The 24,656-nt window shown below is 57.2% G+C and overlaps 2 protein-coding genes across 8 annotated transcripts in view; one reads left to right on the forward strand and one right to left on the reverse strand.

The window, feature by feature from the left end:
- PPP6R2 (protein phosphatase 6 regulatory subunit 2) overlaps nt 1–16,033 on the forward strand; it is an 80,881-nt gene extending 64,848 nt beyond the window's left edge. For 2 of the 5 annotated variants that reach the window (XM_069490723.1, XM_069490725.1), the window contains 14 exons: nt 2,971–3,180; nt 4,613–4,677; nt 5,626–5,741; nt 7,886–7,971; nt 8,520–8,600; nt 9,010–9,107; nt 9,288–9,345; nt 9,688–9,812; nt 10,099–10,262; nt 11,291–11,450; nt 11,553–11,641; nt 12,419–12,623; nt 14,767–14,985; nt 15,077–16,032. In XM_069490723.1, coding sequence (XP_069346824.1) covers nt 2,971–3,180; nt 4,613–4,677; nt 5,626–5,741; nt 7,886–7,971; nt 8,520–8,600; nt 9,010–9,107; nt 9,288–9,345; nt 9,688–9,812; nt 10,099–10,262; nt 11,291–11,450; nt 11,553–11,641; nt 12,419–12,623; nt 14,767–14,985; nt 15,077–15,125 — 1,725 coding nt within the window. In that variant the 3' untranslated portion in view covers nt 15,126–16,032. The other 3 variants (XM_069490720.1, XM_069490721.1, XM_069490722.1) reach the window with 3 other exon arrangements.
- Nucleotides 16,034–17,575: 1,542 nt separating this feature from the next.
- The window catches only part of SBF1 (SET binding factor 1), a 33,600-nt gene continuing 26,519 nt past the window's right edge, over nt 17,576–24,656 (reverse strand). The window contains exons 36-40 of one of the 3 annotated variants that reach the window (XM_069490010.1): nt 19,066–19,173; nt 18,763–18,974; nt 18,145–18,232; nt 17,949–18,080; nt 17,576–17,869 (exon numbers count right to left, since the gene is read on the reverse strand). In XM_069490010.1, coding sequence (XP_069346111.1) covers nt 17,771–17,869; nt 17,949–18,080; nt 18,145–18,232; nt 18,763–18,974; nt 19,066–19,173 — 639 coding nt within the window. In that variant the 3' untranslated portion in view covers nt 17,576–17,770. The remainder of the gene's footprint in view (nt 17,870–17,948; nt 18,081–18,144; nt 18,233–18,762; nt 18,975–19,065; nt 19,174–24,656) is intronic. The other 2 variants (XM_069490011.1, XM_069490012.1) reach the window with 2 other exon arrangements.

Here is a 24,656-nt window from a genome sequence, read left to right on the forward strand (position 1 = left end):
TGGAGAAGTGTCTATTCAAGTTCTTTGCCCATTTTTGAGTTGGGTGGTTTATTTTTTTGTTTGAGTTGTAGGAGTTCTTTATATATTCTGGATATTAATCCTTTATCAGATATATGATTTGCAAATATTTTCTTCCTTTCTTTGGGTTATATTTTTACTCTTGATAGTAACCTTTTTTTTTTTTTAAGAGACAAGGTTTCACTCTGTCACCCAGTCTTAGAGTGCAGTGGCAACAATAGTAGCCCACTGTAGCCTTGAACTCCCAGGCTCAATTGATCCTCCTGCCTCAGCCTCTTGAGTAGCTGGGACTCCAGGCACATGCCACCATGCCTGGCAGATTTTTAAAATCTTTTATAGAGACGGGGTCTCGCTCTTTTGTCCAGGCTGGTCTCAAACTCCTGGCTTCAAGCGATCCTCCCACCTCAGTCTCCCAAAGTGCTGGGATTACAGGCGTGAGCCACTGCACTGAGCCAGTAGTGACCTTTGACACACAAAAGTTTTAATTTTGATGAAATACAGTTACCTTTTTTTTTTCTTTTGTTGCTTGTGCTTTTGGTCTCATACACAAGAAATCATTGTCAAATCCGATGTCATGAAGCTTTTCCTCTGTTTTCTTCAAAAGGTTTTATAGTTTAGCTCCTGTGTTTAGGTCTTTGATCTACTTGGAGTTAATTTTTGCTCATGGTGTAGTGTAGCGGTTCAACTTTATTATTGCTGTGTGGATAATCAGTTTTCCCTGCACTACTCGTTTAAAAGACTGTCCTTTCCTCACTGAGTGGTCTTAGCACCCTTGTTGAAAATCAGTTGACCTACATATGTGAAGGATTATTCTTGGGCTCTCTATTCTATTCCTTTGGTCTGTTTATCTGTCCTTATGTCAGTGCCACACTGTTTTGATTACTGTAGCCTTGTAGTAAGTTTTGAAAGTAGGAAGTGTGAGTTCTCCAACTTTGTTCTTCTTTTCAAGATTGTTTTGGCTATTCAGGGTCCCTTGAGATTCCATATGAATTTTAGGATGGGTTTTTTTCATTTCTGCAAAAAAAAAAAAAAATGTTATTGAGATAGAGGTTGCATTGAATTTGTAGATCACTTTGGGTAGTATTGTCTCAACAATATTAAGTCTTCAATCCATGAACACGGGTGTTTTCCTGTTTATTTAAATAGGTCTTTAAATTCTTTCACCAGTATCTTCCATAGTTTTCAGTGTACAAGTCTTTTACCTCCTTGGTTTAATTTATTCTTAAGTATTTTATTCTTTTGGGTGCTATCATATATAAAATTACTTAATTTCCTTTTTGGACTGCTAATTGCTGGTATATAGAAATGCAGCTGATTTTTTGGTATTGATTTTGTATTGTACAACTTCGCTGAATTCATTTATTAGTTCTAACAGTTTATGTGGAATCTTTAGAATTTCCTATATATTTTGGGAACAGAGATAATTTACTTTTTCCTTTCCAATTTGGATGTGCCTTTTATTTCCTTTTCTTGCCTAATTGCTCTGGCTAGGCCTTCTAGTACTTGTTGGGTGGAGGAGGTGAGAGTGGGCGTCCTTGCCTTGGTACTGATCTTAGGGGAAGAGCTTTCCGTCTTTCAGCAGTGAATATGTTATTAGGTGTGGGCTTTTCGTAGATGCCTTTATCATGTTGAAGAAGTTTCCTTCTATTCCTAGTTATTGATTATTTTTATCAAGAAAGTATGTGGAACTTTTTTAAATGCCTTTTTTTTTTTTTTGTATGAATTGAGATGATCATTTGGCTTTTGTCCTTCATTCCATTAATGTAGTGTGTTACCTTGATTGATTTTCATTTGTTAAACTATCCTTCCATTCCAGGAATGAACCCTACATGATCATGGTATGCAGTTCTTTTAATATGGTGCTGAATTCAGTTTGAATTCAGGAGTACGTCAAACAGATGGGCTTCCTGCCTTTCTCCAGCTCCGCACTTCCTGGTGTACAAGGGGCCCAAACTCATATCTGGGTGTGGAGTGTACTCTCCATCCCCATCCCCCCAGCATGTCCCCTCTCCCTGTGGGCAGCAGAGGGTCTGGGACACAGGCTGCTCTGGACCCTGGTATGTGTGAGGTGGCCCTTGTCCCTTCACTGTCCTGGGCTGGAAGAGGCTGTCTGGGAGACAGGACAGAAGCTTGTCCTTGTTCAGCCGCCTCTGTCTTCTGGGAAGTCCCGAGATGGCCAGAACCTCCTCTGGGCTTCAGCCTGCGCTGCCTGGATTTGGGCTCACACTTCGTCTGCTCCTCCTGGATGGATCCCTGTGTGCTTAAGAGTTTAACACTCTTCCAGTAACTCATGGGTCAGAGACAAAATCATAAAGGAAATCTTCAAATACTTAGAACTGAAGAAAAATAAAAACGCCATATAGCAAAATGTGGAATGTAAGGTGGGTTTTATACAAGAAAATGTATAGCGTTTAAAAAACAGACTGGAAGGCCAGGCACGGTGGTGCACGCCTGTAGTCCCAGCTACTTGGGAGGCGGAGGCAGGAGGATCGCTTGAGCCCAGGAGTGGGAGGTTGCTGTGAGCTGATGCCACTGCACTGTAGCTGGGGCAAGAGAGTGAGACTGTGTCTCAAAAAAAAAAAAAAAAAACCCACAAAAAAAACCAGACTGGGAAAGAAGAAAGGCTAAAAATTAATGAGTTAAACGTCCATCTTAAGGACAATAGCGTAAACCCACAGAAAACGGGAAGACTGTTATTCAGATAAGGGGCAGAGGTTAATGGGACAGAAACCAGCAGGCAGGGGATCAGAGGAGTTGGTGGCTCTTTGAAAAAGCTGCCTGAAGGAGCAGTGGGTCACAAGGGACAATCCTAGAGCAGTTTCCTGGCCTCCCGAGACTGAACATGTGAGAAGTTAGGGTGTAACGTCTGGGGATGGTTTCCCTTCATCTTTGTGGTTCAGCTGTTAGGAAAAAAACAACCTAAGAAGTTTCTTCTGTTCTCTGTTTACCCAGGACTTGTTTTTTAAATATACCTGGAATAACTTTCTGCACTTCCAAGTGGAACTATGCATAGCCGCCATTCTCTCCCACGCCGCCCGGGAGGAGAGAGCAGACGCCAGCGGATCCGAGAGCAGGGCGGAGCCTCTGCCCGCGAACGCCAACGGGAGCCTGGAGACCCCCCAGCCTGCCGCTGGCCTCCCTGAGAACATGATGGTGACCCATGTAAGTCCAAGCCACCATCCCTGTGACACTTCCCGCTGCAGCCTGAGCCTATCCAGACCATGTTGATGTCAACATCGATTGTGGGTGTTCTGCGGCCAGCGCTGCCAGGGCCTCGTGTATGGTCTGTGACCCTCCCGTGTGGGGGGTGCCACGGATGCCAAATCACAGACAGACACCCAGGGTTGCCAGGTCACAGCGCTAGTGGCCGGGGAGGGATGGTGAGGCAGCATCTGTACTGGGCTGGTCTCACCTGTTGTCGGCTGCCGCCCATGAAGGGGGAGGAGTCACCTGGATGCTGCCCCCAGCGTGCCCCTCCTTCCAGGCTGTGCTGGGGTGTCCCCGCGGTGTCTGAGGCTCCCTCTTAGCCCAGACCAGGAGGGAAAAAGCAGGGGAAAGAGAGAAAATGTGTCAAATTCTAATGAGAAAACCTTCTGGGGATTTGGACCTTTTAAAAACTAGGTGCCTTCACCTTCTCCATGACAGTCCTTTCTCTGTCCCCTGGGAAGGCCATGCAGTCGTGTGCTCACAGCTGTCTCTTCCTGGGGCTGTGTGCAGTGCTAGTGTCCACGTCCATGTCTCACTGCCGCCCTGCATCTGCATGGTCACACCTGGCAGAGAGCAGGCCTTTCTGAGTGTCCTCAGGGAAGGAAGGAAGGGAGCAGCTTGGTGCCATGAGCACAAACAGGGCTCAGATGCCATTTGAGGCCACTGGCCTGGGAGGGTGGGGGTGGCAGCAGGTGGCCTTGCCCGAGTGGCGCAGCTGAGGGGAGGGCAGAGGCTTAGAAGGGGGCTCCCCGGACATCTGGCCAGAGGCCCCATAGACATCGGGGCTGCAGTGGACTTGCAGGTCGAACTCTGCCCGCCCAGGGCAGGTGTGCTGGCGCCTTCTGTGTGCAGGCCCGGCCGGGTTCAGCACTGGGGGAGACGGGTCCAGTCTGGCCCGCAGCTGGCCACCCAGGGGGTGGTGAGAGCCACGTGGTGGGGAGGGGTGTGCAGGGGCCAAGCAGGCCAGCAAGAGACCCTCACCCAGATAGGCCGTGGGTGTGTAAGGGTGTGAGTTGCCCAGACGTCCTAGGCACAGGAACAGTCTGTGTCAGGGCCTGCAAGTGAGAAAATTGCTGAGGGCCTCAGCCCTTCTTTCTGGGCACTGAGGAAGGAGGTGGAGAATGGCCAGAGGGGCCAGGGTGTCCAGGAGGCGGAAGGGAGCGGGGCATGCTGCACTTCAGGGCGCTCAGCAGCGGGAGCCTTTGGGGTCCTGGCAGCCCCTCCCTCTGGGTCGGGGGGCTGTACGTGTGTCGCAGCCCACAGGGTCCTCGGTGCTGACTTCCTCGCTGCCTGCAGGGTCCACTCAGACCTGTGGCTGCTGGCCCTGCTCAGTCCGGGGGGTGGGGTGCAGCCTTGCAGAGCCCGACTCACGCCACCCACCCCACAGCTGTTCCAGAAGTGCTGCCTGGTGCAGAGGATCCTGGAGGCCTGGGAAGCCAACGACCACACACAGTAAGAGCCGCCTGGACACTGAGGTGTGCGCCTCTGAGGGACCCGGGCCCGGCCAGTCGGGGATGCAGAGCTGCCCCTCGCCAGGCCAGTGGTGACACTACACGTGTAACTGCAGGCTCAGTGTGGCCGTCAGGTGCACAGCACAGCCCTGTGCCCCGGGGCCGCCGTGGAAGGGGGTCCTGCTACTGGGCACACAGCTGTGGATGCCACCCAGGGAGGACACAGGGAGCTGACAAGGGCAGGCCAAGGTATGGCCAGGCCTGCACTGGGGCCAGGGGCAGCCCCTTCCCGGAGTCTGCTCTGGTCCCTGTCCGGCCGCCTTGCCTGGGCTTTGCCCACGTGTGTTCCCATGCCCATCTTCCTCTTCCCCAAGAACGTGGGCACCCTCCTCAGTACTTGTACTCAGGGATGTGTCTTTATTTTAATTTTTCTGTGTCTTCTGCCTAACTGAGTATTCCCTCGGGTCAGGAAGCCTGTCCTGCTCATTGTCCTGTGCCAGGGCCCAAGGCTGTCCCTGCCCATTTGCTGTCCTGCTACGGGGGTCCAGTGCAGTGTGGACGCGGCCCTGGGTCCTCCTGTAGGGTGAGGAAAGGCTGAGCCGGCCTGGGGCTGTGGAGGCCACGCCCTGTCCCGCCGCGTGCTGGGCCCGAACTTTGCAGCTGACGGTCCTGGGCTCAGTTCCTGCTCCACGGGGGCCACAGCACAGCCTTTCTGCCTCAGTTTTCTCATCTGTACAGTGGGGCGAGGGCAGTGTCTGTTTCATGAGCACCTCTTGGTGGGAGGTAGATGAACCCGCTGCACATGGCAGGTGCTTTCCAGACGAGGGTGTCTTGTGGGCAGGGCCAGGCGGCTACTCTGGAGACCAGCCTGAGGGCCTGGTTGGGCAGCTCTCCCCGCCCTGGTCTGGCAAGGCCGTGTGGCCGCCCTGATGGTGCCTATTGCTTTCAGGGCTGCGGGTGGCATGAGGCGCGGGAACATGGGCCACCTCACGAGGATCGCCAATGCGGTGGTACAGAACCTGGAGCGTGGGCCCGTGCAGACCCACATCCGCGAGGTCATCCGAGGTGAGCCCCTCGCCCCTGGTCACCCCCTGCTGGTAGTGGGTGCCAGGGGCCCCGACTGGAGCTGCAGCCTAAGTGCCACTGCCAGATGCTGCCCTCTGGCCCCTGCCGCCAGCAGGCGGTGACCGCACCACGCTGGGTGGGATGGACCCTGCAGCCTCCCTCGTTTCCTCCCCGTCCCCTGTCGGAGCTCTGCCCAGGGTGGGCCAGGTCCGGTGTGTCGGCTCTGTGGGGGACACGTGGAGACCCTGTCAGGCATCTGAGTAGGTGGCACAGGAGACCCAGGCGCTGCCAGGGACAGGTCCGGGCTTGCACTCAGAAGCCATAAGCATTGCCAGGCTCTCTTGCAGCTCACGGGCCACCCAGAGTCCTGCCTGAGTGTGGCAGTCCTGGTCCACATTCCTGCTTTGCTCTGAGCTCAGGTGGTTTTGGGGACCTTCCTAGCACGAGTCTCAGGGGAACCAGGGGAGAAGGTGGCGTCCTGGTTCCTAAGAGCAGGTGGTAGGGACATGCCCACAGCAGCCCAAGCCCTGTTGGGGGTGGGCAGTTCTGTTCTGGGCCCTGAGCAGAGCAGCCCCCAGTGCAGCCTGTGAGGCACCCCCATCTGGGCCCCACCCCACTCTCTGCCCATGGCACCCGATACCCCGGGCACCCTCCACTGCCCACTCCTTCCTGCCACTCTCGTGTCCTGGGCACAGTCTAGCTCTGTGGCCACGTCCTTGTCTTCTGTCCTGAGTGCAGGGGTTGAGCAGGGGAGGGGTCGGGGGGGGCAGGTGGCTTAGATGGGCCCATGTGGCCCCGCTGGGGAGGAGGAAGACACCCTGCAAGCCTGAGTAGGGTGTGCCCAGGCCCCTCGAGGTGTGGTCAGAGTGGACAGGCAGGTGGACTCAGAGATCCCCAGGAGCTGGTGGTGTGTGCACGGATGGGCGAGGACTTTGCAGTTAGGACCCCAAGTTTGCTGGTGGGTGGCAGTCACACCTCCTGTCACGGCCAGGACAGTCTGTCTCCAGCTCATACAGAGCCGAGTCGGTGAGATGGATGCTTGTACTCAGTGAATGGTGTTCACGACAAGTGAGTCTGTCCGGGGGGCCTGGCCCTCAGTCTGGGGCTGCAGCCCCACAGGGATGTGAGAAGGTGGTCTGGCTGGCGCAGGGCGGCCCGTTTGGCATCAGACCCAGACCCCAGGTGCTTGGGAGCCTGAAGCAGGCACAGCCTCTCGGGAAGGTGCTGGGATCTGCTCCACATCATGTTGTTGAGAAAACCACAACACAGTGGGTTACGTGAGTGCCGGGACAGCCCGTAGGGCAGAGGTGGGTGCTGGCCCGTGGCCCTGTCTGATTGGCCACCTTGTTACCCCTGAGGGTGGTCTCAGCCATGGCCCTCTCCTGTTTAGGTCCCCTGGGCAGGTAGGTGGGGAAGCTCTGGGTGGTTCTCCTTCCCTCCAGCAAGTCCCTGCTTTGGGCCTGTCCCGGGACCACAGGGAGGTGATCTCCTCGGTCATGCTCCATGGCCCTGATGAGGTCAGGCCTTTGGTCCGTTGTCGCATGTGAGGAGGTTGCGTGGCCAGGGTGGCTTGGCAAGCGTGGCAGGAGGAGGTCCCTGTGCCGCTAGAGGGGCACAGCAGATGGGGTGGAGGCAGGGCCAGGGAAGGCTGCCCCAGATGGGGGCAGTTAGGGGAGATGAGGGGCATGCAGGAAGCTCTTTACTCCCACATGAATCTTTCTGGGGCTCTGACATGCCGCCACAGATAGACGCACACACACGCACATGCACACGCACACACACGCCTGCAGGCTGCCTGGGAACGGGCATGGAGAAGGCAGTCGGCATGCTTTCTCAGCCTCTGTTCCAGCTTCTGTGTGTCTGGGAGCTGCTCGGGGCTCGCACACCAGCACGCTGAGAGCTCTGGTGCCCACTGGGGTCTCCGTAGCCCTGCTCAGCGGTGCTGTGCCCAGTCCTTCCTGTGGCCCCGAGGCCTGCACAGCCCTTCCCATCCCGCAAGCCCCTGCTTTGTGCCTCAGATGGGCTGACCATGGCAGCACCGCCCCAGCATCCCAGGACCAGGATGCACCTGCCGGAGCTCCTGGGTGCCCTGCACCACCTGCACGGAGCCCCCAAGGGCTCACCGGGCGGCACTTCCCTTGCAGGGCTCCCTGCGGATTGCCGTGGCCGCTGGGAGAGCTTTGTGGAGGAGACGCTGACCGAGACCAACCGCAGGAACACTGTGGACCTGGTGAGGAGGCTCAGGCTGCTCCTGAGGCGTGCAGCGCGGTGTGAGGACACCGCAGATGTTCCTGCCTCTGCCCTGCGCTCAGGCCGAGGGAGGCGGGAGGCAGCACACGCCTGGGCCGCGGTCCTGCCTGCTCCTCTAGCACGTGGGTGCCCTGCAAGCATGCGGCGCAGCCTCTGGCCTGGTGTCCATAGCACAGACCCTGTCCTGTGTGACAGCCAGGGCTGGCTCCCTGAGGACCTCTGTGCAGAGCTGGTGCGACCCCTGGGTCCCCTCCCTCCCACGTCAGCAGCTGTAGCTTGCTGGCAGAGGTTTCCTTTTGTCTGAGGCCACATGTGCCACCTGCAACAGGGGGTTGGGCCGTCATGTGGCCTCAGCCTCACCTGGGCACCTCCTTATGGCGTGGCCTCCCAGGCCCAGAGGTCTGACAGGTGCCAGGCTGGGCAGGGTCCCTGGGGCGCTGGACTGGACGGGCTCTGGGGCTCTGGGCTGGACGGGGTCTGGGGCGCTGGGCTGGCTCACACTCCCACCCCGTCTGGCCTGTGTTTTAGGTGAGCACTCACCACCTTCACTCCTCAAGTGAGGACGAGGACATTGAGGGTGCTTTCCCTAACGAGCTGTCCCTTCAGCAGGTGAGGGTGTGGCCGGCACTCTGCACCCTGCCGGGCCCTTCCCAGCGCCTGTGTGCGCTTGCTGGCTGCTAGTCCTCTAGCCGTGTCCCCGCTGGCGCCTCACTAGCGAAGGGGAGAGGTGGCTCATCCCCAAGCATCCGTAGGGGAGAGGGGGTCTGGGGGGAGGGCTGCAAAGTCGCTTCACCTTGGTGAGGCCACACTCAAAATGTGGAGCCAGTGAGGCGTCACTTCCGACGTGACCGTCGTGAACGTGCAGCCTGAGTTTTGATGGCATCCTGAGCCCTCAACAGACAGAATTTAGTGCCCACTTTTGCTGGAAGAGAAACTCCTGAACAGCCTGAGAGATTCTGGTCCCACAGAGTGGCCCGGGGTCTGAGGCCTGCTCTGTGACAGGTGCCCTCCCTGCCAGGCTTTCTCCGAGTACCAGATCCAGCAGATGACGGCCAACTTCGTGGATCAGTTTGGCTTCAATGACGAGGAGTTTGCAGACCAAGACGACAACATCAAGTGAGTCTCTCAGATGTGCCCGGAGACCCTCTGGCCCTCCCCGCCCCTCCCTGGGGTCTTAGCGGGAATGTAGCCTGGTGTCCCCCAGCAGACGGCAAATGTGCCCTGGCCGCTTGAGGGCGCCAAGCACACAGACCAGCGCTGGCAGAGGAGGGCTGAGGGTCGCCCTTGCTCTTGCAGTGCCCCGTTTGACAGGATCTCGGAGATTAACTTCAACATCCATGCTGACGAGGACAGTGTGAGTGAGCAGGGGCTGCTCCGGGGGCCGCGGGCACGTTGGTGGGGTGGGGCACGCGGCCGTCTTTTGTCCTGCTTGCCCAGACGGCTCAGGCTGTGCCTGGGGCTCAGCTTTTGTGGGGGGGGGGATGCGTGGGGAGCCCTGAGCCAGTGGGACTTGTGTGGCAGGGCTAGAAGGGGCCCCCTGTGGGCGCTCGGAGCAGAGTTGCCGCCTTGCTGCCCCTATCCCACCCTCCAGCCAGGCAGGCCTCCCACATCCTGAGAGCTAAGCCCCTCTGGGAGCCCAGGGCCTCCTGCCTCCCTGAGACCCTCAAGAAACTGACCTCAGTGTTCTGTCTTGCAGCCCAGCGCAGCTCTGTTTGAGGCCTGCTGCAGCGACCGCATCCAGCCCTTTGACGATGACGAGGAGGAGGACATCTGGGAAGACAAGGAGACTCGCTGTGTCACCCGGGCGATGGCCAGAGCCAGGTGCGGGGCCCCCATCCTTCTGAAGCTCTGCCGAGAGGCACAAGGCCTAGGGAACAGGCGTCGGATGCCCGGCCACTGTGCTGGTGGTTATACCGCCTCTCGCAGAGCGGGAGCCCCAGGGCCTGGAGAGGGTGACTAGAGGCGCCCAGAGCTGAGGCCTGGAGCCAATCAATGCTCCTGTCTAGAGACCCTCCTGGCCCCAGCCCCAGCCCCCGCCCCCCAAACCGTCTGGTGCTGAGTGCCCACCCTGACCCAGTAGGTGTCTGACTTCGTGCCCTCTCTCAAGGTTTGGAGCCCCCCAGGCCTCAGAGAGCTGCTCAAAGAATGGCCTGGAGCACAAAGGCCGGGACGGGAAGGTGCGCCTGGAAGCAGACAGGGACACGCCTGGGGCAGGCACCCCCACGGTCCCTGTGAGCAACGAAGGTCCCCCCATGGAGGCTGATACAGAAGGTAGTGCTGGGGCCGGGCAGGGGACTAAGGTGTTGGGGACAGGACGCGGTATCCTGGGTGTTGGGGGGGCTTCATTTGGAGCCGAAGCATCTTGGGCTGCCAGTGGCCTGGGCCTGCACCTGTCCGCAGGTGCCTGCGCAGCTCCCCTGGGGCAGCAGGCGCCCAGCTTTCCGGGCAGGGCCCGCTGTGCGCTGCGCCCTGCACCAGGGGGTCTCCTGCTTCTGCCCTCTCTTGTGGCCACTCAGCCGCATCTCCACGGGTGGTGTCTGGTGTCCAGCTGGTCCCCAGCAGGGACTTGCCCCACAGTCTGGGCAGCACCAGCACTGTCTCCTGCGTGGCGACCACCCCTCAGCCTGCAGCACAGTGGCACAGCCGGGCAGGAGCTAGTCCAGCCCACAGGTCCCGCCCCGCAGCAGACCCTCTTCTCGCCTCCACCCTGCAGGCCAGGGCAGCACTGAGGCGCAGACTTGGGGGAGGGGCGGGGTCTGTGTTGGAAAGTGCTGGGCTGAGACAGAAGATGGGCTGGGGGACCCTGGGGAGGCAGGAACGTCCCCAGCAGGAGGAAGGTGGCCCGTACACAAAGCCAGGGAAGGGGCAGCAGTGCTTGGCGAGCTGCCCTGCCTCCCCCAACCTGGTCCTGGTCAGGACACCGTGGACGGCGTGTGGGGGCAGCCACGGCCCCTCCACGCCGTCAGCCCTGCTGGAGGCCCGAGGAGGGCCCACAGGTGCCCAATGGCCCCACGTCATGGGCACAGGGTGACTCACATGCACCCCAGGGGTGACGGTGGTTTATCAGAACCCTTGATCCGCCCCTCTTGCTCTCCGTGTTGAGAGGCCTGGGGGGGCCACGCACCGCTGGTGGGGAGCTCTCCCAGGGCACTGCCCAGCAGAGGGCACAGGCCAAGCGTCCTTCCTGGGAATAGCCCTATGCTCCTGCCAAGGGCTGGACCCCGGGGTGGGAGATGCTGCCTCCCCTTTGCCCACGGCACCCCAGGCCTCCCACCGCTGACTGCCGTGTCTCTCCCCAGAGGGCACTGCGTGGACGGCGGTGTTTGATGACCCAGTGAACGCGACACCCACGGCCCCAGGAGTGGTGAGGGACATGGGTTCCAGCGTGTGGGCAGCCAGCGCCTTGGCTCCAGAGGAGAGAGGCTGGGCCAAGTTCTCCGACTTCCAGCCTTTCTGCTGGTAAAGTGGGGGGCTGTGCCAGGAAGCCCCGTCGGGGTCGGGGTCGGGGTCAGTGGGTGCCCATCCCCCAAGGGCTCTCCCTGACCCTGTCCTTGTTTGCAGCTCCGAGTCAGGGCCCAGGTGCAGCTCCCCCGTGGACACGGAACACAGCCCTGCCGAGGGCGGCCGCGGCCAGGACCTGGAGAAAGCCTGTGAGTGGGAGCAGCGATGCGGCACCTGCGCTGCTGGAGGGGGTCTGGCCTTACCCAGTTCCGAGGCCTGAGGCCACCCCTCCTTAGGGACAGTGGGAGGAGGTGGCCAAGGCCCCAGAGGAGGCCACGACTCAGTGGTGATGCTGGGCTTGCACGCGCCTGTGGGACTGGCCCAGCCACATGCAGATGGGATCCCCAGCCATGGGGGGTGGGGGCAGCCAGGCCATCAGGCTGCCCTTTGACCCCGATTTGACCAGGCTGCTTGGCCCAGGTCTGCGCCCGCGTCCTGGGCAGCAGCACTGGGGTTCCAGTGTAGAGAAGTGTGCGGATGGGCTGGCGGCAGGAAGCCGTCCTGGGGCCTGATCAAAGCCCTTGGCCCCCCAACCCCCTGTCAGGCTCAGAAGTTCACCCCGAGCAGGCTGAGAGCTCCAGGCGAGTGACAGCTGGCCCCAACACTTCTGTCCCTTGGACATGGAGCCGTGGCAGGGCCACACAGGGCTGAGGGGGCCCTCAGGCCTCTGCTTCCTGGTCTGAGACCAGGGCACAGTGCCTGTCTCGTGGGTGGGGTACAGGACAGCCTGCGTGGAGAGCACGCAGCAAGAGCGTGAGCCATCTGCCCCGCACACGGTTCCTGCACGGTCACACACGTGCAGGCGGCACAGCGTGTGTCTCAGGCTGTACGCTGCCCCGCACGGGCTTGGGGGCTCTGAGGCCACAGCGGCTGGGCTTGGTTGTCCTTCTGCCCTCACTGGACATCACAGTCCTCCTGTTTTGCAGTTGGCCCAGCCTCCCCGTGTGCCTGGAATGTGTGTGTCACCAGGAAGGCCCCCCTGGTGGTCTCCGACAGCAGCTCCTCGGGGGGATCCGACAGCGAGGATGACGAGAAGGCAGCTGGTGCCACGGAAACCGCACGCAGGGGCCCCAGCCAGGAGGTCCCCCTGCAGCCCGCAGAGGCCAGGACCGAGGAGGCCGTTGTCGGCAGGTGAGGGGGTGGCGGCCTGCCCAGGCCCCTGGTGCTCAGTGTGGCTTCCAGCTCTGTCCTCAGCTCTGAGCGACCAGGGCCCCATGACCTCTCGGGAGTTGGCTCAGGAATCGGGGTGGGGACTGGCGCCGTTGCATTTAAGTAGAGGGTGGATAGGTTGGGGGGGCTTCTTTGACGCAGTGTCTGTTTTCTCTGTTGTAAGTAATTAAGATGAGAAGATGGGGCCTCAGTGGCCCAGATGGCAGCCGGGGACATGGGGGGCAGCCCCTGCCACAGAGGGCCTGATTGGAGAGCACAGCCAGCTTTGGGGGTTCCGGGAGTGGCTGAGCTGCCCGGCACTTGCAGTGCCCTGGGTGACGGGGACAGGATGCGGCCCTTGACTCACTGTCCGGCAGATGTGCATCTGGGGGGCCTGCCCAGACTGTGTCTGCTGCCCCCTTTGTGTGGGGCCTATGCTAATTTTCAAACATGGCCACCTCAACCCAGGCGCCGCAGAAACGCCTGTTGCGCTCGGACAGCAGGATGGGGAGAGCCTCAGGAGTGCGCTCGAGGCACCTGAGTGCTGGCTGGGGTTAGAAGTGGACAGAGGCCCTTGAGCCCCCTGAGAACCGTCCCTGGGGAGGGGGGAGGACACCCCCCCTGCGAGGGGCCCGGGGCCCACTGGCCCCTCTAGCGAGCTCAACCCTGTGCACCTCCCACAGGAAGAAGGTCTCTGGGCCCCGTGAGTGAACAGACAGACCCCTCCTGCCTTTGGGGAGTTGGGAGCACCCACACATCAGGAGCCGGTGCTGTCGTGGGACACAGGCTGGGCCAGTAGAAGGCACCAGGGTCAGGTGGACCTGGCGAGAAGGTGCAAAGGCCCTGAGGTTAGGGAGCAGCGGGGAGGTCCCTGGGCTGGATCCCACCAGGCTGGACATCCGGGCGAGGACTTGGCATCTGCTCCAAGTGAAACAGTACCTGTGGGCCCTCAAGTCCATCCATTGTCCCCAACCGCTCCTGGCTCCAGGGTTGGGAAGGGCCGGACCAGGGGTGCTCCCGGCCCATGCTGCCCCTCCTCCCCCAACAAGTGGAGCAGGTCTGATGCCTCAGAGGGCCCTGCCCACTGACCCCTGGTGGGTCCTTGTGGTATTGGGACTCTGGATGTCTCCCCCAGCCAGGCTGTGAGCTCAGTGCCAGGCCAGACCTGTCCCACTGGTGTGGCAGGTCCAGTCTGGGCACGTAGCCTCACCTTGCAGTCTGCTTGCAGCTCATAGCCCGGCTCTGTGGCTGGCCAAGGCTCCCTGAGGCCCTGGGCCCACGTTCCAGGGACCCCAGCCACGGCATGGGCTGTCCAGCCAGCCCCCCTGCCCTCTGTGGGTTTGCAACAAGGTGGGGTCACAGCCCAGGGGAAGCGGGGCCAAGGTCACAGAAGCAACTGTTGGGGAGAGGGAGCCTTGTCCTCGCTGACGCCAGTACCGGGGCCAGAGTCCTGTGCGCTGGACATCACACAACTTCCCCGAGTGGACTTCATTCCTTCTTGAGTTTAGAATCACAGAAACTCTTAAATCTTTTACTCTCTTTTCTAAACATTCCTTAAAAAAACTTCTCAAGTCTGCTCTGAAAAGCAGGTATTGTCATCCGCAGAGTAAGGCACCACGTTCCCCAGCCCCTGCAGACAGCCACCTGGACTCCCACTGCAGCACTGCAGCCGTCCCCGCCCGCCCGGGCGGCCCAGCTTGCAGCCCCCACCCCCTGGGAGTGCCCCTCCCTGCGCTGGCCTCTGGCTCAGGGTCTGCCCTCTGCTGCTGCTGGCCAGGCTGGGCCTTGGGTGCCCGACCACCCCAGAGCAGGCCCCGGTGCCAGCAGGGTCCTGTTCCCGTCCTTGGGTGGCCCCCACCTCCCACGTGGTGTGAGGCTGGAGTTGAAGTCACGCAGCGGGAGCATCCTGGGCCCCTGGAGGACAAGGGGCCTCAGGCTGAACAGGATCTGAGCGCTGCCTGGAAGGCGGGAGCCTGTCCTGGCGTTTGGAGCTCAAGTGACTCCTGGGCCGCCCACGGCGTGGAGCTCCCAGGCCACCTGCTGGACTGTTGGACCCCGCTGGTCTCCGGGCACATGAGCTGGGGCGTCACTGAGGGTGTAACCGGAGCCCACGTCTGCCACACAGGGCCGAGTGTACGGACAGCATGCTGCAAGACCCTGCCCGCCCCACCCCTGCGGAAGTCACCACCACCCTGGCCGTGGCTGCGCCCCTGGAGACCACCACCACAGCACCGAGCAAGGCTGGCCCCCCGGTGGCCCCCACGGCAGTCTCTTCTGCAGTGGCTGTGGCAGTACCCCCAGGGCCCATCATGGCAGTTGCCCTGGGGACAGTGACAAAGGACAGGTGAGCAGGTTGGGCAAGGAGGGCACAGGGGAGCCAGACAGGGCCTGGGGCCCCCAGCCTGAGTGGCTCCAACCCCGCCCTGTTCCTGCAGGAAGACGGACGCCCTGCCAGGAGGAGCTGCCTTAAACGGCCCCGTGTGATGCTGCTGCTGCCCGGCCACGGCCCGCCCTGACCAGGCTGCGTCCTTAATCAAGAAAACTACCTGGTGATGCAATTTGGTTTTCTTTTTTAATTTAATTTAATTTTAAAATAAATGCTGCATTGGTAAAGCTGGCAGTTGGAACCAGTCGGAGGGCCCAGCTTTCGTCTCTCCTGCCCAGCCCGAGTGGGCCCTGGGTCACCGGGCCCTGCTGGAGGACAGGGATGCACCTCGGCCTCGCCCAGGGCCTGAGCACAGCAGCCCCAGGTGTGCGGCCTCTGCCTGCAGGTGCAGGGCTGGGGCCACACCCCGAGCTGCCACGGGGACCTGATGGGCCAGGAAGGGCGTGGATGTGAGGCTCAGTTTTTACTGATTTTTTTTTTTTTTTAAATGAGTACAGGAAGAGCCAAGTATTTTGCACTTTGTATCCAGCTGCAGCGCAGGGTCTCCCCGGCCCAGGGCAGAGCTGAGGGCCTGGGCAGGGGAAACCCAGCTCCCACAAATGTGTGGGCGTCCGGGCAGGAGCACATCTGGCCAGGCAGGGTCTCAGACCCCAAAGGGCGTAGCTGCTCCGAGCCCGGGGAGCTGGCATTGGACCAGGCTGCAAAATTTGACTGCCTTAAAAAAACAAGACCATCTAGGCCTGCTGGGAGTGTCCCTGTCCCCAGGAGCACTGTGGAGTAGGTGGGTGGGGTGCCTGGTGGGAGCTGGCCCGTCGTGTGGGCGGGGGGCACGGCAGGGTGCTGAGGGGCTTGGCACTGGGCAGAGCTGTGCTGTCCTGGAAGGGTCCAAAAGATCATTTTACATTGAGTCTATTTTTAATGTTCTGATTGTCTGCCAGGGCACCCAGAACCCCTGATCCCCAATAAAAGCTGTGTCCTTCTTTCTGGCAGCCTGTGTACTGTTCAGCTGCAGGCCTGGGGGCCCAACCTCGCCAGGGCTGGCCGTCTTCTCCTCTAACACCTTTACTGCTGTCCCCAGGCCCATCCCCATGTGACAGGTAGGGGTGGAACAGGCCTCATCATAGCAGCAGGTCTTTAAATCTGAGCAGATACTGAGCTTTTTCTGTTCAGAAGAAAAAAGCTCTGCCTGAATCTCCTGAGTCAAACATGTTAGTCGGGGCAGGTGGGCCGAGGGTGCTGGACCTGCGGACCCCGTCTATGTGCAGCTTCCCCTCCCGCCCGCCCTCGTCCTCACTGGTTAAGCAGAAGGGGTTGGGGGAGACCAGACCTCCCGGGAGGGTTTGTCTGAGAAGTGACTCAGCCAGAGGGGGGCCCAGAGGCCCAGCTCCCTCCAGCACTCAGCCCGCGTCGCCTCGGCAGGCCCCGCGCTGCCCTGGGCCTGGGGGGCGTCTGGGGCAGCGTCTGGGGCAACCAGTTGCCATCAGCTGCTCCTAGCTGCCACCACACCTCACCCCGAAAACGTGAAATTGGGAGGGCAGGGTCCTTTCTCCGCCTTCTCGGACCGATGGGTTTCCTGGGTGCTGGAGACCTTGGTCAGGGCCTACCTGTCCGGTCCTGGGGATCCCCGGGCCCCTCTTGCCTCCCCCTAGGTGTCCCAGCCCACACAGCACCCCCCCTCACCCCACCAGTCCAGCCAACACCTGGGCCTGGCTCCGCCCATCATTACCGGAACCGTCCCCTCTTCTGCACCTGCTGCTCACCTCCCACCTGAGAGCCAGGTCACCGGTGGCCACCCCTGGACACTTTCTGGGCCTCCTCTCAGCCTTTACAACACCCCTAGCCCTCTCTCCACCTGCTACTGCCAGCCCCACCCTGGCCAGCGCCTGTCATAGGCAGGGACACAGCAGCCGGGCAGGTGCCCTGGTGGATGGACTCCAATAGGAAAGGAGCAGCGAGTGACAAGCCCAACAACAGACACGAGGCGCAGGCCATCGAGGGCTGCTGACAGGACGCCCCAGGGACAAGGGGCAGGCGTCTGCAGCAAAGTCCCAAGAACTGAGGGGTCAGGGCCTGTGGGCATGAGCCCGCCCTCCTCTGATCCCTCTGACACCACCGTCCCGTCTGGACCGGCCCGTCTCCCTGAAGCTGGAGCAGCCGCCTGGGGGCTGGGCAAACGACCATCCACCCCTTCTCCCACTCCCCTGGCGCCTGTCCCCAGCCGTGCCAGGCACCACCTGAGGGCCCCTCCCAGAGCAAAGCCACGGCCAGGGCCAGGGGAGCTCAGAGACGGGGCCAGCCTCCCCCCACACCGGGGGCCTGCTGGGGGCCAAAAGGGACCTGCTGGGCAGGCCGAGGACATGCTGGCCCTGGGCTGACATCGGGGCGTGGGTAAGGCAGGCACGTGAGCACGGCGTTAGTTCTTTCTTTATATAGACTCTGGTTCTAGAAACAATTCACCTGCGGCCGGCCGGCCGGGGCCAGCACGCTGATGGGCTGGACTATTTACAGGCCCATCTTGGGGCTGTACCATGGCCACCTCCCGGCACGGCGCTCAGCCATGACGCCAAAATAAGTTAGAGCTGGCCGGGCGGGGCGGGGCGGGGCGGGGGCTGTACACACAAGTGCTGGGGTCGGGGCCTCAATACTGTCGAGGGCCGGGGCTGTAAACATGGCCGGGGCGGCCCTGCCCACCCCTAGTGGTCTGGAACGACTGGAAGCAGAGCAGCCCGGTGGGCCGGGGAGCTCAGGCGTCTGACAGGCAGCTCTGAATCCGGTCCACCCACTGCTGGGCTGAGGGCACGTCCTGGGCACAGAAGTTGTAAACGCGACGCGTCGTCTTCACCTGGGAACGGGCGGGTCAGTGACGCCACGGCCCACGCAGGAGACCCCCCTCCCAACTCCCGGGCCCGGCCGAGGCTCACGTCAAAGAAGGCCTTCTCATCCACAGTCTTGGGGGCGCCCATGGTGGGTGTGCCTGGTGCCACGGCCTCCACCTCCGCCAGGTCGATGACGCCCTTGCACTCTGTGTCCACACGGTGGTCGTAGTAGCGCAGCTGGAAGGGCCACAGAGTCAGGGCAGCCCCTCCCCAGTCCCTCCGCCCCCCACCAGTCACTCACCTGGTGCTTGGTCTTGTCTAGCACGAACCAGCGGGCCTTCCACGGCTTCATGAAGGCCCCCTTCTTGTACAGGGTGCCCTCGTAGGACCTGCGTTGGCAGAACCGGGGCCAGACTGGCCGTCACTGCCCAGCCACGCGCAGGCCCCAGCAGCTGCCCCACCTGTCCCAGGCCACGCTCCGCCCAGACCACTGGCCAAGGGGCCACAAAGCCCTGGGGCAACAGACCCAGGAAGAGGATTATCCCCGGAATGGAGAGGTGAAGGGTCCACCACACCCCTCCAGACACCAGGGAGGGCCCCACAACACCAGAGCCCCGGGGTCTTGGGAAGGCAAGGTGTAGCCAGGAAGAAAGCGCTCAACAGGCAGGTCTAGGGAGGTAGCCATGGCAACATGGCTCCTCCAGCCTCGGGGTGGGATGCAGGTGTCGCACAGCCCCTGCCCCTCCCGCAGCCCGGCTGTGGTCCCTGGCTCCCTGCTCCAAACTCCTTCCAACATTGGCTTACGCTTGGGGACCGGTGCAGCCTCCCACCCTAAGAAATGACTAGAGCTCCACAGAGGCACCTGCACCCCCACTGGGAACCACCCAGGAGCCCAGACTCTGCTCAGAGGAGCCCTCACCTGTTCTCACTCTCGGCCGTCTGGAACTGGCTGTACAGGGTGCTGGTGCTGCGCCGGGCGGCCTGGCGGGAGCTGGATGCAGTCGAGCCGCTGCTCTGGTCGCTGTCCAGGCTGAGGCTCAGGGTGGAGCCCACAGGCCCCTCCTGCAGGTACACACCCAGCGAGCGGCGGTGGTGGGGCACACTGGACACGAGCAGGGAGCCGGGGGTGCCCTGGGGGCAGGACAGTGGGGCCTGCGTTAGGGGTGGGCAGATTCCACTTTCTCCTGGCAACACGCCCACCCCCACCCCCACCTCCGCTCACATGTCCGTCTGGCCGGCATTCGAGGCGCTGTGCGGCCTTCACCCGGTCCCAGGTGTCCTTCCAGCGCTCAGGGGCTCGGCCCAGCTCTGTCTCCAGCCGCTGCAGCTCCTGGGGGAGAATTAGTGAACTATTAGTAAAAGGTTATTCAGGAGGAAACACCCATACTGGAACGTGAAAAGACAAAATGATTAAGAACATATATATAGGACAGAGACACAATGTAATTGGAGCACAGGTGGTGGCGGGAGGGAGGGAAGGAGGGAGGGAGGCCATGGGCAAATTGAGTATTTGGAGACAACAGTTAAAAATTTCCCAAACTAACCAGAGGCATCAAACAGCATAATCAAGAAGCACTACAAACTCCAAATAGGATACGTTAAATACAAACACCCCAAAATGGTACAGAAAAATATTTTGCTGAAAAACAAAAATAAAAATCCCAAAACCAGGTGGAAGAAAAAAAACATGCTCTCTCTGAAAGAGCCACAATAAAACTGGTGGCTGACTTCCACTTCCAGCCACGACAGGGAGTCAGTCTCTGGCCACGCTCCGTCCACATGCACCTGTAAAACCCGACAGGAAGGGGAGCAGCTGTTTTCAGACACTGCACAACCAGCACCACGGCGCTGAGACCAAGACACAGGCACACAAGGACAGCCCTGTAGTCGCCCACTTTCTGCCTGGCCAGAGCGCAAGGCGGTGGGGCCGAAACGGCACACTGAGGTCTTGCTGAGCCGAGGATGCAGACGGGAACTTTGGGGACGCTGGTGCAGGTGGGTCCGCAGGGCGGCCTACGTGAGGGGAGGGAGGGTCAGAGAAGGAGCTCTAGAAGTCTACACAGAGGGCTCCTTGAGTCTTTGGCCAAATTGAGCTGCCATGTGCAAAGCAAGATGTCACAAGTCCTGGCAGAGAAAAGATATTAAAAAGCTGTGAACTGAATCTAAATTCTAGAGGTTATACAATGCTGGAAGACGCAGGAATTCCAAATGGCCAGAGTGGCAAGACCTCACTAAAGACACAAAAACTTCAGTTAAAACCCTGGAGAGGCCAGGCCTTAGGAGTAGGGCTGTGTAACCCGGAGCTTCTCTGGAGGTGCCGCAGAGCTGCCCTAACAATGCTGAAAAACAAGCCGCCCCACAAGTTCATTAACTATCTGTAAGAATAAAACCTAAGATTCTTCAAAGGAAGATAACACAGTCCTGACCCTTGACAAGACAGGATCCACAATGTCCAGCCTAAAATAAAAGACTAGAAAAGCAAAAAGGCAGAAAAATAGGAGAAAAAAATTAAAAGAAACAGACTCAGAAGTCAAACAGGTTTTAAAGTACAAAAGAAATTCAAAAGTTATAAATGTGCTTCAGGATTTAAAGGAAAAGAGACATAATGGTTGAACAGAGGGAGAATCTCTACAGAGAATACAAACTGTTAAAAAAAATAGAAATTTTAGAGCTGAAAAATACAGTATCTAAAATAAATTCATTAGATAGGCTTAAGTATATTGAACACACGAAAAGAGCAATGATCTTGAAAGACAGGACAACAGAAATCATCTACGATAAGGTAGATGATTTATCACTTACGATAAAGTGCAGAGGGAAGAAAGATTGAGGAATAAGAACAAACAGAGCCTCAGTAACCCATGGGACAACAGATTCCAGAAGGAAAGGAGAGAAAGATTGATTATGCAGAAAAAAATTTAAAGCAGCAATGACCTAAAATGTATTAGGTCATTAAACATGAAATGTCCAATTTCGAATCAAAAGTTTAGTTTATTGTATCTCAAACAAGCAGCAGTACAGTTAAAGTATGCGCCTAAACTATCGACACATAACGGTAGCTTGTTCATGCCAGCAGTGAAGAAGCCTGGAGAGCCAGTGGCGATGAAATCAGGAAAGGCGTTTCCCACAGCTTGTGGAGAACTGAATATTTTTCCTTGCAAGAAGTGGTCCAAAGCCTGGAAGAAGTGGTGGTCAGCTGGTGCAAGGTCTGGTGAATACGGTGGATGACAGAGAGTTTCCAAGTGCAGCCTCTGGTAGTGTGAGCAGAGTTATTTGTGTGACACGTGGTTGAGTGTTGTCTTGCAAGAGGACTGGCCTGTCTCTGTTGACCAACCTTGGCCGCTGAATCGCAAGCATCCTCATCATTTCTTCCAATTAGTTGCAGTAGACATCTGCTGTGATCAACTGACCAGGTTTCATGAAGCTGTAGTGGATAATACCAGCGCTGGACCACCAGATACCATTAGGTTTTTTGATGAATATTCGGTTTTGGACTGTGTTTCGGTACTTCATCTGTATCCAACCATTGTGCTGAATGCTTGTGATTGTCAAAAAGAATCCATTTTTCATCACATGTCACAATCCGGTGTAGAAATGGTTCGCCTTTGTGTTGTGACAGCAAAGAAAGCCAAGCTTGGAGACGATTTCTCTTCTCACACTTGTTCCACGCGGAACCATCTACCCAGCTTCTTTACCTTGCCCATTTGTCTCAAATGGTCCAGTATTGTAATAGTAACGTCAAACCTTGCTGCTAATTCACGCTTAAGTTCAGATGGATTCACCTCCACGACAGCTTTCAGCTCATCATTATCACCTTGGTCTCAGGTCGCCCACGTGGCTCATTGTCAAGATTAAAATCACCAGAACGGGACTTCTGAAACCATCCATTTACTGTGCGTTCATTAGCCACGTCCTTCCCACACACGTAGTTGGTATTTCAAGAGGTCTGTGCTGCAACTGCTCCATGACGGAACTCATATTCGAAAATTACATGTATTTTTGACTTATCCGTGGTTTCACAAACGTTGCTCTAACAAAAAATGTGGAAGATAACTGCAAGCCGAAACGTGCGCTTGAAAGACTGAGGAGGCACCTTCACAATAAACATAAAACAAGACGTGTCAAAGGGAAATGTCAGATACCCACTGTCCAACTTAGTACCTGAGGAAACGGTTAAGTATTTCATACTTGATAATCTAATATTAAATATGATAAACACGATCATCCCACAGATCTAAGAAGTTTAAGGACCCTTAAGCAGGATGAACACAAAGGAAAACTGCTTCAGGTCAAACTGCTGAAACTAAAGATGAAGAAAAAATCTTAAAGGTACAGGAAAAAATGGTGACATTATACACAGCTTAAAAGGACGAGAATGAACACAGACTTCCGATCAGAACCAATGCAAGCAGGAAACACCACAAGGGAGTCTTTACACTGCTGAGTGCATAAAAGCTGCCAACCTAGAATTCTCTATCCAGAGGAAATGCCCTTTAAAAAGCAGAGGCGCAAGGAAGACACTCTTAGATAAGCAAAAGCTGAGGGAACTCGTGGCTGGCGGATCCGCGTTGCAAGAAATAGGGAAAGTTCTTCAGGCTGAAGGGACACGACACCGGACCAGACCTACACTGAAAGATTGAATAATACTGGAAAGGGCAAAAATAGAAGGCTTTTTCCTTTTTTCTTAATTTCTTCAAAACAGAGCTGACTGTTTGAAACAAAAACGGTACATGCTGGGTGTTTCCGTTACATGGAGAAGTAAGACGGGAGACAGCAGCGGCGCGGAGGCGGGAAGGGGCTGCACGGAAGGGCTCGCTGGGAGCCCCTGCGCGTGAACGGCGGGAGTAACTTCAAGAGAAATGCTGACTGCAGTCCCTGGCAACCACTAAGAAAATAACACAGGGGTGTAGCTCAATAGCCAAATGAAGTATAAAACAGAATACTAAAAACTAGAATACTAAACTAGAATACGAAAAAGTACTCAATTGTTTTTTTTTTTTAAAGGAGCAAAAATAGGACAAACAGAAAAAAGATTAAACTTAACCCAACCACCTCGGCCGGGTGCGGTGGCTCACGCCTGTAATCCTAGCACTCTGGGAGGCCCAGGTAGGCAGATCGTTTGAGCTCAGGAGTTCGAGACCAGCCTGAGCAAGAGCGAGACCCCATCTCTACTAAAAATAGAAAGAAATTATACGGACAGCTAAAAATATATATAGAAAAAATTAGCCGGGCATGGTGGTGCATGCCTGTAGTCCCAGCTACTTGGGAGGCTGAGACAGGAGGATTGCTTGAGCTCAGGAGTTTGAGGTTGCTGTGAGCTGGGCTGACGCCACGGCACTCACTCTAGCCTGGGCAACAGAGTGAGACTCTGTCTCAAAAAAAAAAAAAAAAAAAAAAAAAACAAACCCCAACCACCTCAATAATTACAGTGAATAAAAATGGACTAAAAATTTCAATAAAAGAAACCATCAGGCTGGATAAAAAAAAGACCCAGCTGTGTACAATAAGTTCACCTTAAATATAAAGACACAGACCGGTCAAAAAAGAAAAGTACAAAAAATAAAGGACCAAGCTGACGCTAGTCCTAAGAAAGCTGAGTGGCTCCACTGGCCACAGACCAAGCCAAGTTCAAGACGACGAACATTCCCAGACATAAATAGGGACTCTCTTTCCTCTGTGGGTTCCCTTCGTCCACAGAACTATGACTCATGCTCCCCCCACGCCCAAGAGACACAGGTGCCTTTGGGCCGGGCCCCATGCTGGGGCAACGAAACGCGTCACTCATTTTATGCCTCGTGAGGGGGAATCAGCGCTCCCACTTTCTGCTCAAGGAGGCAGAAGCTCTAAGACACTGAGGCCATTTCGGAGGCCACAGAGCCATTCGCGGGAGTGGGGTGCAGACGCCCTGCGGTCTGGACCTGAGGCCCACACCCCTCTGACTGCTCAATGAGACAGCGGCCCAGCCCCCCACACCAACGACCCCAACCACCACCCCAGGGTCTCTGTCCTGATTCCTCAGGCCAAGCAGATATGCCCAGCAAGGGTGGCAGCGTGAGGGGCCGGAGAGGCCTCGATGTCAACCCCAAGCTTTTGGGTCAAGAACCTAGAAGAGAGAACTTTGTGCTCTGGTCATGTAGAACTTTGGTTTCCGATTTAGTTTAACTGAAATTTGCTGCTGACATGTTGTTTGTTCTTTAAAAAATATTTCAGTATCTCTCTCCTCCTGTCTTAGAGGAACAGACATAACTAGTTAATGTATTAAAGAAAATGCATCTATTTCAGTTTAAGACTTAAGAGTTTAGATTCTTTACTTTATGAACTGTGAATAAGGGTATGCCAGAAGCATACAAGGTAACTATAATGGTATTTAAATAAATTTCACTTTAAGTGTAGGCCTTTTTGAGTCTATATAAACTTGTTTTGAAATACAGTTTCCACTTATGAATGTATTAACAAAAATAGCTTTTTCAGCCGTGGCTCATGCCTGTAATCCTAGCACTCTGGGAGGCCGAGGCGGGAGGATCACTTGAGGCCAGGAGTTCGAGACCAGCCTGAGCAAGAGCGAGACCCCGTCTCTACTAAAAATAGAAAAATTAGCCGGGCAGTGAACTGTAGTCCCAGCTACTCTGGAGGCTGAGGCAGGAGGATCACTTAAGCCCAGGAGTTAGAGGTTGCTGTCAGCAAGGCTGACACCAGGTGACAGAGCGAGACTCTGTCTCAAAAAATATGTTTATCTTTTGCATGATAAAAAATTATTACTTTGATCACAAAAGGCATTATTTCATGGTTTCAGCAATGAAAGAAGATGTAATA

This window comes from Eulemur rufifrons, chromosome 16 (assembly GCF_041146395.1).
Source record: "Eulemur rufifrons isolate Redbay chromosome 16, OSU_ERuf_1, whole genome shotgun sequence".
Classification (NCBI taxonomy): domain Eukaryota; kingdom Metazoa; phylum Chordata; class Mammalia; order Primates; family Lemuridae; genus Eulemur; species Eulemur rufifrons.